The sequence below is a fragment of the Cryptotermes secundus genome, unplaced genomic scaffold (assembly GCF_002891405.2).
Source record: "Cryptotermes secundus unplaced genomic scaffold, Csec_1.0 scaffold1720, whole genome shotgun sequence".
Taxonomy (NCBI): Eukaryota; Metazoa; Arthropoda; class Insecta; order Blattodea; family Kalotermitidae; genus Cryptotermes; species Cryptotermes secundus.
Window position 1 is genome coordinate 51560 of NW_019739001.1, and position 14473 is coordinate 66032.

At 43.4% G+C, this 14473-nt stretch overlaps 1 protein-coding gene across 1 annotated transcript in view; it reads left to right on the forward strand.

Moving 5' to 3' along the window:
• Positions 1-594: 594 nt before the first annotated feature.
• The window catches only part of LOC111871570, a gene marked incomplete at its 5' end in the record, with an annotated part of 71459 nt that continues 57580 nt past the window's right edge, over positions 595-14473 (forward strand). Inside the window, 2 exons of the mRNA XM_033754309.1 lie at positions 595-708; positions 13109-13232. Of these exons, the coding sequence (XP_033610200.1) occupies positions 595-708; positions 13109-13232 (238 nt within the window). The remainder of the gene's footprint in view (positions 709-13108; positions 13233-14473) is intronic.

The following is a 14473-nucleotide window of genomic DNA, read 5'->3' on the forward strand; positions in this document are numbered from 1 at the left end:
AGCGTGGATGTATATTTTGTGTGTGTGTGTGCGTTTTTCTGTGTTTGTGTACAGGTAGAGGCCTTGCGACGAGCTGATCACCCGCCCAAGGAGTCCTACCGAATGTGTAAGATCTAGAAAACGGATGTGAAACGGAAAGTTTCATGGAGGTAGGCCAAGGCCGAAATTGGGGCTCTAACGCCAAAGGAAAAAAGTGATTTCTTATCACTTTTTCTGTTGTTCCTGTTTTCGGTCGATGAAACACGTGCATACTCTGTGTTCTTTCACAGAGCATCACAAACTGGAAATTGATATTCAAGCAAGGTTTCACACTTTAAAGTCCAGTATACCACCAACTTTAACGTACTAAAACTCTGCAGAATGCGTTTTTGTGTTTCGTATGCTTTTCATAACAAACAACCGTTTTTATCTAAACAGCATTAACCGGTCGGTCTTTGTAGCGGACACGTAATATGTTTCCTGTGAGGTACGTACTGAGTTTTCTTGTGTATTGACAATAAGTTCAGTTTTTAAAGGGTATGTGTCCTACAGTTAGTCGTAAGGGTCCTCTATAGATCGCATCACAACAAAGTTGCATTTTTCTGTCTTCTGCAGGTGTCTTTGTGTGACGAGTACAGTTTACCAGTCGATTTCGTCAACAAGAGAAGACCTCACAGTTTTGGTGCCGGTCTAGCGAACTGGACAGCTCCAAGTCCCAATGGAGAACAGGTAAGACAACGTTAATTACAGCAGTTACCCCACTATTTTGCTGAAAGTATGATGCCTACTTTCGGATTGTATTACCGAATGCAGTTCTCTACCGAGGGGGGATAGCTCAGTCTGTATGGCGAAGGGCTTTGGGCTGGTCGGCAGGGATTCGATTACCGGCAAGGACAAGAGATTGTTTTATACCAAACAGCACGCCAACCGCCTCTGCGGCCCAACCAACCTCCATGCCATGGGTGCAGGGGGTAAAGTTGCCGGAGCGCGAAGCTGACCACTTACCTCTATTTAGTACCGAGGTCAAGAATGGTAGAACTTTTCCTCTGCTCCCTCATACGCCTCGATGGCGTGGTGGTTATATAATTAAGCACAGGGACAGCAGAAGAAAAATGAAAGTTCTGTGAGTTGCGGTACCGTGTAATTCGGCAGATATGGAGACTACGAAACCAATCGTCATGCAGTGCTCTCCATATTTTTCTTACTTCATCTCTGGTTCAGATCCTGATATTCCCTTGAGCTCCCTTTTCGTCCTAATCTTATCTTATCCTAAAATCCAGGACCCATATCTTCTTGTAACATTTTAAGTTTTCACGGCGGTGACTATGAAGAATGCCGTTTTCTGGGGATGTGACGCCGTGTAAATATTGTGTTAACCGACGTTCCTCCGAAACGTCGGTTAACACAATGTCTACACGGCGCCACATCCCAGAAGATGGCTTTCTCCATATTTTCTTATCAGACGTACGTCCCAACGTGAGGCATTCCACAAACATGTAAACGCGTTGGCATCAATGTGGTTCTGATTAGGTTTCACTTACTCTGCAGTGCTGCTGTCTGCGCCAAGAGGAAGAAGCTTTGTTTGTCCTGATTGTTTTAGAACGATTTGTAGTTCGTCTTCCTTTTGTTACTCACTAAAAGAGAAATCCCGTTCTTGGCAAGTGGCGGCAGAACAGAGGCAGGAGGCTGTAATTAAACGTCTTACGGTGGCAAGAAAGGGTTCAAAGGAGGGAAAGCAGATCGGGGGTAAGAAAATAGAGGGATGTTATAATTATAGGGGACGTAACGGTACTAGCTTATAGCTTTGTCTTTCGTGGGGCTTTTTCCGTGGCAAACAAGATTGAGTCTTGGAAGGGGTTTCGTTGTTTGTAGACGCGCACACAATTATGCTGCATTTGCTGCAAGATTTGTCGTCGGGAATGTGACGATCTGTAGGCTGACGGACAGGCGGCAGTGTGTCGAGGGAAGCATATTACTAGGTAACCTATGTACCTGCATGCCAGGCTACACGGCGTCACATCGCACAAGCTCGTAATCTTAAGCACAACAATTGTGTATGGTACTTTCTAAAAAAACAGTAAAGCTCTCCCTGTAAAGTGAGACGTCGAGGCTCCCATATTTTGTAGACATTCGGCTCACAGATAGCGGTGACGTCAGCCTTACGCGCCGGTCGCCCTTTACCCCATAGAAAGATTCCTGGTACTCATTTCTGTTAAGGCCCGTCCACATTACTCGTGCTGCTGCGTCAGAAGCTTACTGCTGCCGGAAAATCAGGATCTGGAACTGACGAAGTGGACGCCCAAACTGGTTTGCATACAAAGCTTTCGCATTTCTTCACAACAGATATCAGCTCCAGATCCTGATTTTCCGGCAGCAGTAAGCTTCTGACGCACGAGCGCGAGTAATGTGGACGGGCCTTTAGAGGCTGAGTCGACCCCAGGGCCATAGTGCGGCTGGATGGATTGGGTCAATTGAAAAAAATCCACTTTATCGGGACTCGAACCCTGACCTTGCGGCTTGTAGCAAAGTGCCTCAACCAACTACGATAAGCCTGCCCCAAATGTTACTTTATAGATAGGAAATTAAGTAAAACTATTAAACACAAGAAAATATATGAAACACAAAACAACAGAGGTCTTAAATATTACTGATTTCTGAGATATGATACCGTGTAGTCTGGTAGATATTAAGCAACGTTTACGGGATCCTAGTGCCACGAACTTTAGGACTGAAATGTAAGACAGCGGTCTTCATAATGACCCCTGAGAGATCTTGAGATCTCACATAAAAGTGTTATGAAGGCAGCAAGTTCCTGTGAAACGGAGGCTGTCATATCCGAGACCGTCGTGAAGTCTTCAAATCTCACCTACAAATGTAATGAAGATTGAGGCAGCAAGTTCCTCCGAAACGTTGGTAAATATGTACCAGAATTCACAGCGTCACACTGTAGCCAGTCATAGCCGTGAGGACCTCAGATCCGACATATTCCTCGACCTTCAATATACTTGTTTCAAGGTACATACAATGTATACAAAAGTATGCGGTCTATACAACAATATTCTGTATTTAAAAGGGTGTCGCGTGGTCAGCTCAGTGAATCCTCACGGCTGTTAATCTCGGTTTTCTAGACCGGAACCGTTATTTCCTTGAAATAGCGCCTCAATTATCCTCAACATTTGTTTTTATTGACGCTATATGTTTCGACCCTTATACTGGGTACCCCAGTAACACACAACAGGATGCATACTATTAAGATATTCGTTTCTGTCTAAGTCACAGATATCTGTCATATCAATAATATTTTTGCATGCATCCGAAGGTTAACAGATTAATTACCTTTGAAACACAATTCCGTTTAACAACTAATCTAAATACACAATTCGTCATGAGGACGAGAGTATCCTAGAAACGTTCAAGGCAAAGTGGTAACGGGTCTGTGACTTGCTAGGAATCGAATCCCGTTCGTCCAGCTTGAGCTGTCTCTACTCATGACATGCATTTCATTATTTTATTCAAGAAGAACAGTCTTTGCTGGAGGAATACCTCCACTGCTTCCTCGCTCACATCACCATCTTCTGGTAGCAGTTTCCATCAATGTTTCATGACAGTGTCACGCAGCAGATAAAACAAGATGGCTTCTCTCTTCTCTTATTTCAAGTCAAGAAGGATTTCATAAGATCTTTGATTTGACTCTTAACAAGCTGATTTATCATTAATTGAATTTCTAGACTGAGTTGAAAAGAAATTAAGGGATGAAAGGGAGGGTTGAAGGAGAACAGGGGAGAACTACACTAGTGATCTCATAACTGGAGGGGAAGATGTATTGCATGTGTATAGAAACTGTGTTGAAGATAATTTTTATGAAGAAGTTTTATTACAAAAAGTAAACATACTCATATATAAAGCATTACAGTGTGTGACTTTCAGCTTCTGATTAAATTGGAAATTCTCAGTAAAGGAAGCGGTCTTATGGAGAAGATAATGAAATTGAAGGGAATAACGGAAGGAAAAGTTACGAAGCAAAACTTGAGCAGAAGAATGACAGAAAAGGAAAAGATTCTCTAGAACTGATTAGCACTGTCTTCTCTGATGCACATTTCCTGTCATGATTTCTTTTGTCTTGTTAATACGGTGTATTTGTACTCTTTTTGGTAGCGTCTCTATGGAATGTTTAAATTGGGATAGGCAATATGGCTGATACATCTACAAGTACAGTGCGTTCAGTTAAGGAGGAAACTTCGCAACACCGCTGACCCGTCCCAACATTCCTCACAGATTGCTACTGTAAATGCTGATAGCAGAATGAGTCATTAGCGCTGATAAATACGCGCTGTTACAGTTACAGCAGCAATCTGTGAGGAATATTGGGCCTGGTTAACGGTGTTGCGAAGTTTCCTCCTTGATTGAACACCCTGTATTATTTTAACGGAAGGGAGCGACGAGTTGTAAGCTGCTTGAATGTGTAAATGCTTATTACGATAATTTTTAGAAGTGAACGACATGGGCCCGTAGGGGAGGGATTGTATTCGTCCGTCTGCGTGCTTATTTGACCCTCCACGGGATCTCGTCTGAGTCCCATATTGGTATCTATGTTATTGCGTATAGTTCTATTAAAATTTTGTATTTTTTTAAAAGGAGCTTGCATGTAATTGGGCACGCGGTAGCGTAGTTGGTTGAGGCACTATGCTACAAACCGGATGGTCGCGGGTAGGAGTCCCGATGAGATGGATGTTTTCAGTTGACCTAATCCTTCCAGCCGCACTATGGCCCTTGGGTCGAATCAGCCTTTAACAGAAATAAGTACCAGGAATCTTCCTGGGGAGGAAAGAGCGGCCGGGGCGTAAAGCTGACCTTACTGCCATCTGTGAGCCGATTGTCTAGAGAATGTGAGACCCTCAACGTCTCACAACCCAATGGGCCTTCACGGCCTGTTACAGGGATAGCTTAGCTTAGCTTAGCTTAGCTTAGCTTAGCTTAGTTTAGCATGCACCTTAAAATATTAAGTCTCGTCAGTTCAGCTTGGGAGCTGCAGCTGAAAGGTTCCAGCCGGGAACCGGACATGGAAGCCGAGGACGCTCCACTGTTGGAAGCCGCTACCGAGCAACGCAGTGAAGACCGTGACTGTAAACAACAGTCTGTGTGTGATAGTGATATGTAAAGTGTAGTTACAAGTTGCGTATCTAAGAGTACAATAAACCCGATTACGAATCCAAACCCCTTGTATCATCACTCCTTAAACCAGCCACAGGCTTGAACAGTCTCCATTTTACTTCAGTCGTATGAATCCGTTATACATCCGAATGCCTGTGGTTTCTTGTTTGGCTTACCCTTCAACCATGAAAATGAGGCGATGTTACTCCGAAGTGTCGGTTGACTTTCAACAAACGGCATCAGGTCTCAGAAGATAACAAAGTTATTTAAAAAGTTCTACTTCAGAATATTTTGTATGTTCCAAGAACTGCCAAACTCAGTTTCTGACGCCGAACCCAGCCTCACACCAAATTCACTTCGTTCTGTTTCTCCCCTTTTGGGTTGTTAGTACGTCTTGATGTGGCGACATCTGTGGCAGTATGCAGCCATTTTACGTGCAGTATCTATGCCAATCAGCCGCAAATCCCACACTTCCCCTTCTCATCCTGTTTCCTGCACATATCAGCAGACACTTCATTTCAACGCCGTGACTGTAGGCAACACATCAGGATTTACGACTGTGGGTTAGCCGATATTCAGGCGGGGATGTCTAGAAATCGTATCACGCAGAAAAATGTAAGAAACAAATATAAAAGGGAGCTAGGAAAGGAGGCGCCGACAGGGTGAACACTGTGATTGAATCAAGTGATGGTGTGAACACACCATTGAGTCTGTTGGTTTTGGGGGTTTGGTTAGATAAATTGGTCTATAATTAGAAAGATGTTATAAAAGCGATGAAGTTCAGCGTCGTGTAGTGCGGGTTGTATTTGGACTATGCGAACTAAGATTAAATGAATTGGGTAAAGTTTAGAGAGAGAGAGAGAGAGAGAAGTGGCTCAATATTAAATTTGATCGACATCCTTGATCAGTTTCCATAATATATCTAACAGACGGACGGACAGACACACATATCATCTTATGAGTTACTTTAAGCATATTGTTTAGATAACGCACGATTTACTCACACTCACTCACCCACTCACGGAACTGAGCCCTTATTGAGAAGCTGGCAATTTTTCAGCTACTCAAGAATTTCCCAGCATTTTATGGAACCCGAAGGTTCATTACCGTGTTCACAAGAGCCCTCCACTGGTCCCTGTCCTCAGCCAGATCAATCCTATCCATACCATCTCTCTAAGATTCATATTAATATTGTCCGCCCACGTACGCTTTGGTCTTCCCAGTGCTTTATTTCCTTCTGGCTTTCCCACCAATATCCTATATGCATTCCTCTTCTACCCCATTCGTGCTGCATGCCTTTCCCACCTCATCCTCCTTGACTTGATCATTCTAATTATACTTGGAGAAGAGTACAAGTTATGAAGCTCCTCATTGTGCAGTTTTCTCCAACCTCCTGTCACTTCATCTCTCTTCGGTCCAAACATACTCACACGCACACCATATACATACATACATATATGTACATGGGAGAATTTTCAGTGAAATGCCCAGGTGAAATTTTGTTTCTGTTTATTTATTTATTTATTTATGATTCATTAAACGGTGTTATTAGCAGCTCAGGCTATGCAGTGTCGAATGAGGAAATGATTAATAAATCATGAATTAGGAAGGATTTGGAAGGAAGCGATCTTTGCTTTATTTGAGACACTGCCTCGGTGTTTGCCTGGAGGAATTTAGGTTAAACTTCACTCAACATAAGTGGTCTCCGGGTTAGTATTTTATCGCCTAACTTTCCGAATACGGAGAAGAAGTGGTAACTCCCTCGACTGGGAAGTTGTGCCGGAATTTACTGAAGACCTGATGGTCGGTTCAGAAGTCGGACACAACAGCACGAGCCTCTTGTTCTTGTGAAATGTGGGATGCAGGAAGTGAAGTGAAGTGAAGTGAAGTGACAATTATAACGTCGAAAGCACGATCCTTAAGTGTCCAGAGCCTGTTCTTCTGTCGTTATACTGTACATGTTAGGAAGTAGTCATGAATTAAAGCGGAAGATGGCGGCAATAGAAGTTATGCCATGATTCAGCATTATTTTTATCCACCTTTCTCTAGTAGATGGGAACACAGCTTAATTTTTTTTTAAATTCGAATAGTGGGGTCCAGCTGGGTCCACTCGGCTCGTCGGCCACTGATTCGCCTATTGCAGCCTGTCCCGGGTGATTATGATGATGGAGAATTTGGTGGAATGAAGATTGGTAGGGGAAACCGAAGTATTCGGAGAAAACCTGAGAACAGCGTAACGTATATTGTTATTCTGCCAAGAGAAGTGTGTTATAACTTGACAAGTTACTGAAGTTAGGTGTTTTTGAGGGAAGTTCTTTTTTACAATGTCCAGTTGAAATTCTACGAGCTATATACTAATATTCAAATAACTTCGTAAAATATCCTCCACTCTGAGGGCATCTCAACTGCAGTTTCTCAAGATTTATACAAGAATTCCAAGGCAAGCGTCGAACGTTGCAGCACGGACTGCCAAAGCACACCAAATATTCCTGTGAAACTTTCGAAGCAAAAGTGCGATGCGACCTTCTTTGAATTCCAGACCTTTCTAATTCGCTGCATGTTTTAGTTAGGGTACTTGCAGACCTCAGATATCCTCTACAGGCTCTATTTAAACAAGGCCAGTTTGTTTTATCTTCGCTGCTTCATTTTTATCGTTTTTTTATATCTCTTGGCATGCAATATGACAAAATGGAATCAGCGATGCTCTATATTAAATGCTAATTCGGGGTTTTATATTTTAATGTCGTACGGTGGCAGGACCCTCTTCTCTCTCTCTCTCTCTCTCTCTCAAGACAGATGGATTCGAAGTAAGAGGGGGCGAGAGAACGGGGAATTCACGTGGAATGATAGGGATGTATTATATTCGTGTATTCCTTCTAGACTGTTGGATATTAAAGCAATACGTAGAAATGTTGATATTGAAAATTCCTTCAGAGTTTCTACACGAATGTTCTAGGAGAACTCTAAACGTTTAGGCATTTCTTCTTCTTTCTTTCAAGACTAGGCTACAGGTCTGTTTAAGCTTCAGTGAGGTCTTAACATTGTGTGCTAACACTCGTGTGTCCTAGTTCTCTTAGATACGTATTGTCTATATTTCTGCCTAGATATTTATTCTGTTCCATGAACGCCTCTATGGTCTAGTGATCACAGTTCCTGGCTACAGATCCAGAGGTCCGGGTTCGATTCCCGACGCTACCAAATTTTCTGAGAAGTAGTTGGTCTGGAACGGGGTCCTCTCAGCCTCATGAGGATAACTGAGGAGCTATTTCAAGGAAATAACGGCTCCGGTCTAGAAACCCCAGACTATGTCCCGTTCGAGCTATATGCGGTATCATGAATTTGAATAAACTGGACCCTCTGCCATTTCATCTGGTTTCTCCGAGCTCTGATCCGGATGTTTCCCAAATGAAAGTCACTCAAATTACGCGGGTATATCTGTACATAAATATGGTACCACAAACTATGAAGCCCTTAGTAATAATTCTGGCGCCTGGTAGGGTTATTTGTATTTTTGCTGAGAGTTTCGAAAGTTGTCCAGGTTTGGCAATACTGTAAGGACTTCCCTGCAAGTCTCGTAACCAAGTAACAAGCCACGTGGGAAATCCGGTACGGAAATTAGAAGGCATCCCCTCCAGTAAGAACCTCCACCCCACCCTTCACCTGCGTACGGCAGCATGGAACAAATGGGCACTGTATCTCGCTGTATTACTGCAAGATCTGAGTCCTCTGATGAATACAAACGCGTTTCCTTAACCCTTTAAAGCACAATGGTTGCTGTTTGTACCACCTGCTTTAAAATTTAAAACCTCTGCAGTTTGACCATGCGTTGTATTTGTATGTTTGTCTTCTTGTAATGTAGTGGTCAGAGTTCCTGGCTACAGATCCAGATGTCCCGGGTTAGATTCCCGACGCTACCAGATTTTCTGAGAAGTAGTGGGTCTGGAACGGTGTTCACTCAGCCTCGTGATGATAATTGAGGAACTATTTCAAGGAAATAGCGGCTCCGGTCTAGAAAACCGAAATTAACTGCCGTGGTGATCCGTTGCGCTGACCACGCAACACCCTCTATCCGCTAAATTTGGCACAAATTAATTTATTAATTGCTATAGTGGGAGGTGGAGCCCAGTTGGGCCCACTTGGCACGTTTGCCCACTGATTGGCCTATTGTAGGTGCCCCGGGTGATTATGATGATGGAGAATTTGGTGGAATGAAGATTGTTAGGGGAAACCAAAGTACTCGGAGAAAACCTGCCCCAGGGCCACTTTGTCCAACACCAATCCCACTTGACCAAACCCGGTCTCGAACCCTGGCCGCCGTGGTGGGAAGCCAGCGATTAACCGCTTGAGCTATGGCGCTGCCTAAAGTTGGTACTAACTTCGCCGACAAGCGGCGGTCGCTCAGTCGGTATAGTTCGCTTGCCACCGAGTTTTTATTTTTTTTTTCTTCTTGTGATCAGTTTGCGACGCTGTCGGTATATGGACTCTTTAGCGTCGAACTGTAGGATGGTTGTTGAGCAATAAATTGTGAAGGATTGTGAAGTAACGAAATCGAGGTGCTGTCGTGTAGTATCCTGAAGGGACGAAGGGAACTCACATAACTCTAAGGCAGGATAACCGGTGTCCCGGCAGGGGTGTGAACCCAGCACCTCCCGAATACAAGACTAGAGTGTTATCGCTACACCAGCCTATTCAATACGTGTTTCGTTTTTTGACGAAGGATTTTTTCAAGAATTAATCGTTGAAATTTCAGTGGGCCTTATGCCGGTCTTTAGGAGCCGGAATAGCTGAGTTCGTATAGCGGCGGACTACTGGCTGGACGGCCGGTGTTCGATTTCCGACAGAGGCAAGGGATTTTCTCTATTCCACGGCTTCCAGACTGACTCCGGTGCCCGCCCAGCCTCCTATCCAATGGGTACTGTGGGCTCTGGCGAGGTCCAGAAGCAGTTTACTGGACTGTCCAGTCATCTCCATCTAGTGCCAAGGTCAGGAATAGATGAGCATTACCTCCACTCCCCCATACGTCTTCATGGCGTGGTGCTTAGCTAATTAAAGCACAGTGACAATCGTACCATTTTATGCTGTTCTTTAATAACTGATGGGTAGCTGTTAACCGGTGTATCGTCTTCCAATAGTAACTCTAGCAGGACTGCACAAAATCCGCTGAGGCCTATTATGGCTGTTCTATAGGCGGAATCTCTAGCAATATCCTGAAGGTTTGGCGTTGCGGAAGAGCGCTTGGATCGTTCAACGGCCGGAGGTTATCCTCCCGTTTGTTCTATCAAAGGAAGACCTTTGTATTCTAATTAAACCCTCTGCACATCCTGAAAAGATAGCACCATATGAATGTGAAAGTTTACCATTGCCTGTTGAATTTGTGCTCTGTACAGGTTCTGAAAGCAAGGCAGTTGTGTGCGCTGGTGCTAATGTGACCAGCCTGGATAAAATTCCCTGTAGCGCGTAATTTTCTATTGTTGGTGTCAGTGCTTCATTCGCTGCCGGTTTGATCGTTTCAGGTTGAATATTTATTAATTATATGTTGAATAATGTGACGCTTTTACAAAAATTATTTTGAAGATTTTATGATAATTAAAGTCTGCCGCAATTTTATCACCTCAACTGTTGTAGCATCACTAAACGATGTGAAGTCCTGTCTTCCAAAGCTTAATCATCACTGCGAGGTGTGGGATTCCAGGAATCAAGGTTTGATCATCCGTAGCGGCAAAATGTTTTTAAAAATTTCCGCAGCTTCCAGATTGGTTCTGGGGCCCACACAACTTCCTGTCCACTGGGTACTGGGTTTCTTTCCTCAGGGATAAAGCGATTGAGGCTTACATTTGACTACTCACCTCAAATCCAGTGCCGAAGTTACGCATGTCTGGAGTTACACCTCCACTCCCACACACACATCTTCGTGGAATAGTTCTTAATTAATGACATAGATAATTTTATTTTTGAATGCAAGTGAAAAAGTAGGATTTGAGGTTCTCACAGCGGTGATTATGAAGAATTCTATCTTCAGGGATATAACGGCGTGTATTCCGTTGAAGGTCAATCGACGTTTCGAAGGAATATTTTGCCTTCATCGTCAGGGTAGAATAAAAAATCAAGCAAGTAAGAAGACAAGTTCTGATGCTTCCTGATTCACGCTGGTTTCTTATTTGGCTTATTCTTCAATCTTGAAGATGTTCCTCCGAAACTTCGGTTAACTTTCAACAGACGACGTGGCGTTGTATCCCATAAGATAGAACTACTTACCAGTAAGAAGCTTTACTTTTGAAAGAAACCCTGTTCGGAACTTTGAATTATATAAGTTTATGGAAGTTAGAATTCTGTAAGATTTGAAAAGCTGTCAGCAGTGGGCTGAGGGGATTGTCAGTTTTTTTTGGTAGCCATTATCAAAATTACAGATGCTCGTATGTTTCGGACGCCTGGTTGTGAGAGCCATCTCTGGAGAGCCGCGTGTAACACGTCCAATTTCGTTTAAAATATATAAAACTTCCAGGGAGATTTCTTTTGAAGGCATTTAGAAATTCGGGAAATCATTTTCTTTTCCATTTACACATGAAATTAGATCCTTCCCGTACAGTCAGAGCCGGCAGAACTTCTCTATGTACATGTGGTATCGGAGTTTTAGAACCTCGAAAGTGAGAGAAATCCCCAAGCGTTCCAAACACATTTAGTATTGTGCTGGACCCGTAAAAGATGTCAGCACCTATCTGATAATGTAAACGATCGTGGTTGACGGCATGAGATCTTACATGGTGCTCACTTACTTTAGGCGAAGTTAAAATAGCGAACATGCTTTTAAATTTTCTCTCTATAGCTACTTGTTAAAATAAACGCAATTCTGGTGAGGGCGCAAACACAATGGGATCTTGAGTTCGAATACCATAAAGCTAAATATTTATCTTCGCTTCTCTTTCCACCGGTGAAAAAAGGTTAAGCTATCCCTGTAACAGGCCGTGAAGGTCCATAGGATTATGAGACGTTGAAGCTCTCACATTTTCTAGACTGTCGGCTCACAGATGGCGGTAAGGATATCAGCCTTATGCGATGTCCTCCCTTTCCGCCCCAGAAAGATTCCTGGTACTCATTTCTATTAGAGGCTCAGTCGACCGCAGGGCCATAGTGCGGCGTGAAGAATTAGGTCAATTGAAAAAAATTCACCTCACTGGGGCTCAACCCCGCGACCTTCCGGCTTGTAGTATAGTGCCTCAACCAAGTACGCTACCGCGTGCCCCTCCCCTTTGCATCTGTGGTCACGTATTTAGCATCGTGACCAATAAAAACGGGTTCTGGGTAGTATTATTGGATTTATTAACCCCATCTTTTACAATCACTCTTAATCACCAACCATTTACAATAACTCACAACACGTCTACTGAGTCTGCTTTCACTAGTCGTTGTTTGGTTACATGTCTCAACAATGGGTATTACTCTGCAAAATTTTCAATATCCGTTTCCTGGCAATGGATTTTAACACAGTCTCACTGTAACTTCCAATCACACGTGGAGTCTTCTTGGCACCGCCTAATTCCTTTCTTGCCATTTCTGCAGCCGCCAATTCCGAGACTCGACGACTACTCTCGACTACTGTTGTATTCCTATTCTCTTAACGCTTCTGTTCCTTCAAACTGGCTCCCTTATATAGACGCGGCACTGCCTATAGAAAACACATGTCACGTGTCACAATTCATGGGGCGGACCACATAGAAAACACTGCTGCTTCTATTGTTGCGATAGCATGTTTACCGCGCCGTTGCCTAACAATAGAAGTGTTATTGTTGTGTGCACGTGTATTGCGGGATTGTGTTTAGCGACCCGTTGCCTAGCAATGAATCTGCATGTTACAGTATATTACATAATGATTGACTTCATGGTCTGTACAAGGCATCTAGTGTTCTTAGGATACTTTTGTCTTACCATTCTGACCAATCTGACTGCATGCCGGGTTTTAATGTTTTTGTTTATTTCGTAGGTAGAGATAATAGAAGCCTACTGTGACCCACGAGACTCGAAGGCGTACCTGGAACCTGGAGACGAAGCGAGTGCCAAATTATATACCAGCCCGGACAAGGATTACTCCCAGCCTTACACGACTGGTGAGTGTCATTTCGTTTTGATATGCGAGGCATAAACATAAAACAACTGTATGCTCGTAAACGTTTTGGACCAATGCTTAAAAATGTAATCTTAACTTCAGTTTTGACAGTTACATCCGCCACCTCAGATGTCATGACTCGGTTCATATACCCTCGTTTGTGTTAACAGTGTGTGAAGGTCATTGTATATTATCCATTACTGAAAAGCGATGAAGACCGTCTCTGTGGTCCGTCCCGGGTTAGAATCCCGGCTGTACCAGATTTTATGAGAAGTAGTGGGTCTGGAACGGGGTCCACTTAGCCTTGTGAGGATAATTGAGGAGCTGCTTCAAGGAAATAGCGGCTCCGGTCTAGAAAACTGAAAGTAACGGCCGTTGGGATCAGTTGTGCTGAACACGTGACATCCTCTATCCGCCAAAGTTGACACCAACTTCACCGACAAGCGGAGGTCGCTCGGTCGGTATAGTTCGCTTGCGGACTACAGACCACGGAGTTTGTTTTCTTTGAAGAAAAGATGTGGTGTTAACACCACATATACACGGTGCCAAATCCCAGAAGACTGCTTTCTTCATAGTCACCGCCGTGAAAGCCTCAAATCTTACATTTGTTTTCTTTGTTGAAAAATAATGAAATTATATTAAATACGTGGGAGAGGAAATTTTTTAGGAAGGTGTATCTACCAGGAACTGAGCAAGGACCTTAAATAATTATACGTAGGTAACCAAGTGTGGAGCGAAACACATAAAGTCCGTGACGTAGCAGATATTGAAAGGAGGGATTGGCCTAATGTTGGAATGTGATCAGAATGTATGACATTCAGGCCCCCAGATGTCTGGACACGTGCTTTAACTTGTATCTTGAGATGACCATCTGGTGTATATGTAAGTTAGCCTTATGGATGGGCACGTTAGTGTAAATCAAATGCATGTATTTTCATCATATAAAGTTTATGCTTCTGTTCAGGCTGACTGAGCAATTTATATATTTCTGTTGATTGACAAACCATGCAGCACAGTATCACTCGTAGAAGCAAGCCCGCAGACAGGCAGACGGATAGACAGAGATGGAGCCTACATGAGCAGACTTCCATTAGCTGTGTCTCTATGTTTGCAGAGCCACTTCGTTTATTTTTTACCTTGTCTCGTTTTCGATTTCATTGATTTCTTCCGTTTATTGGACTCATTGGTTCTGCGGGTGTTTTCATTTGACCCACAACCACTTTCTACGGTCTCATTTTATTT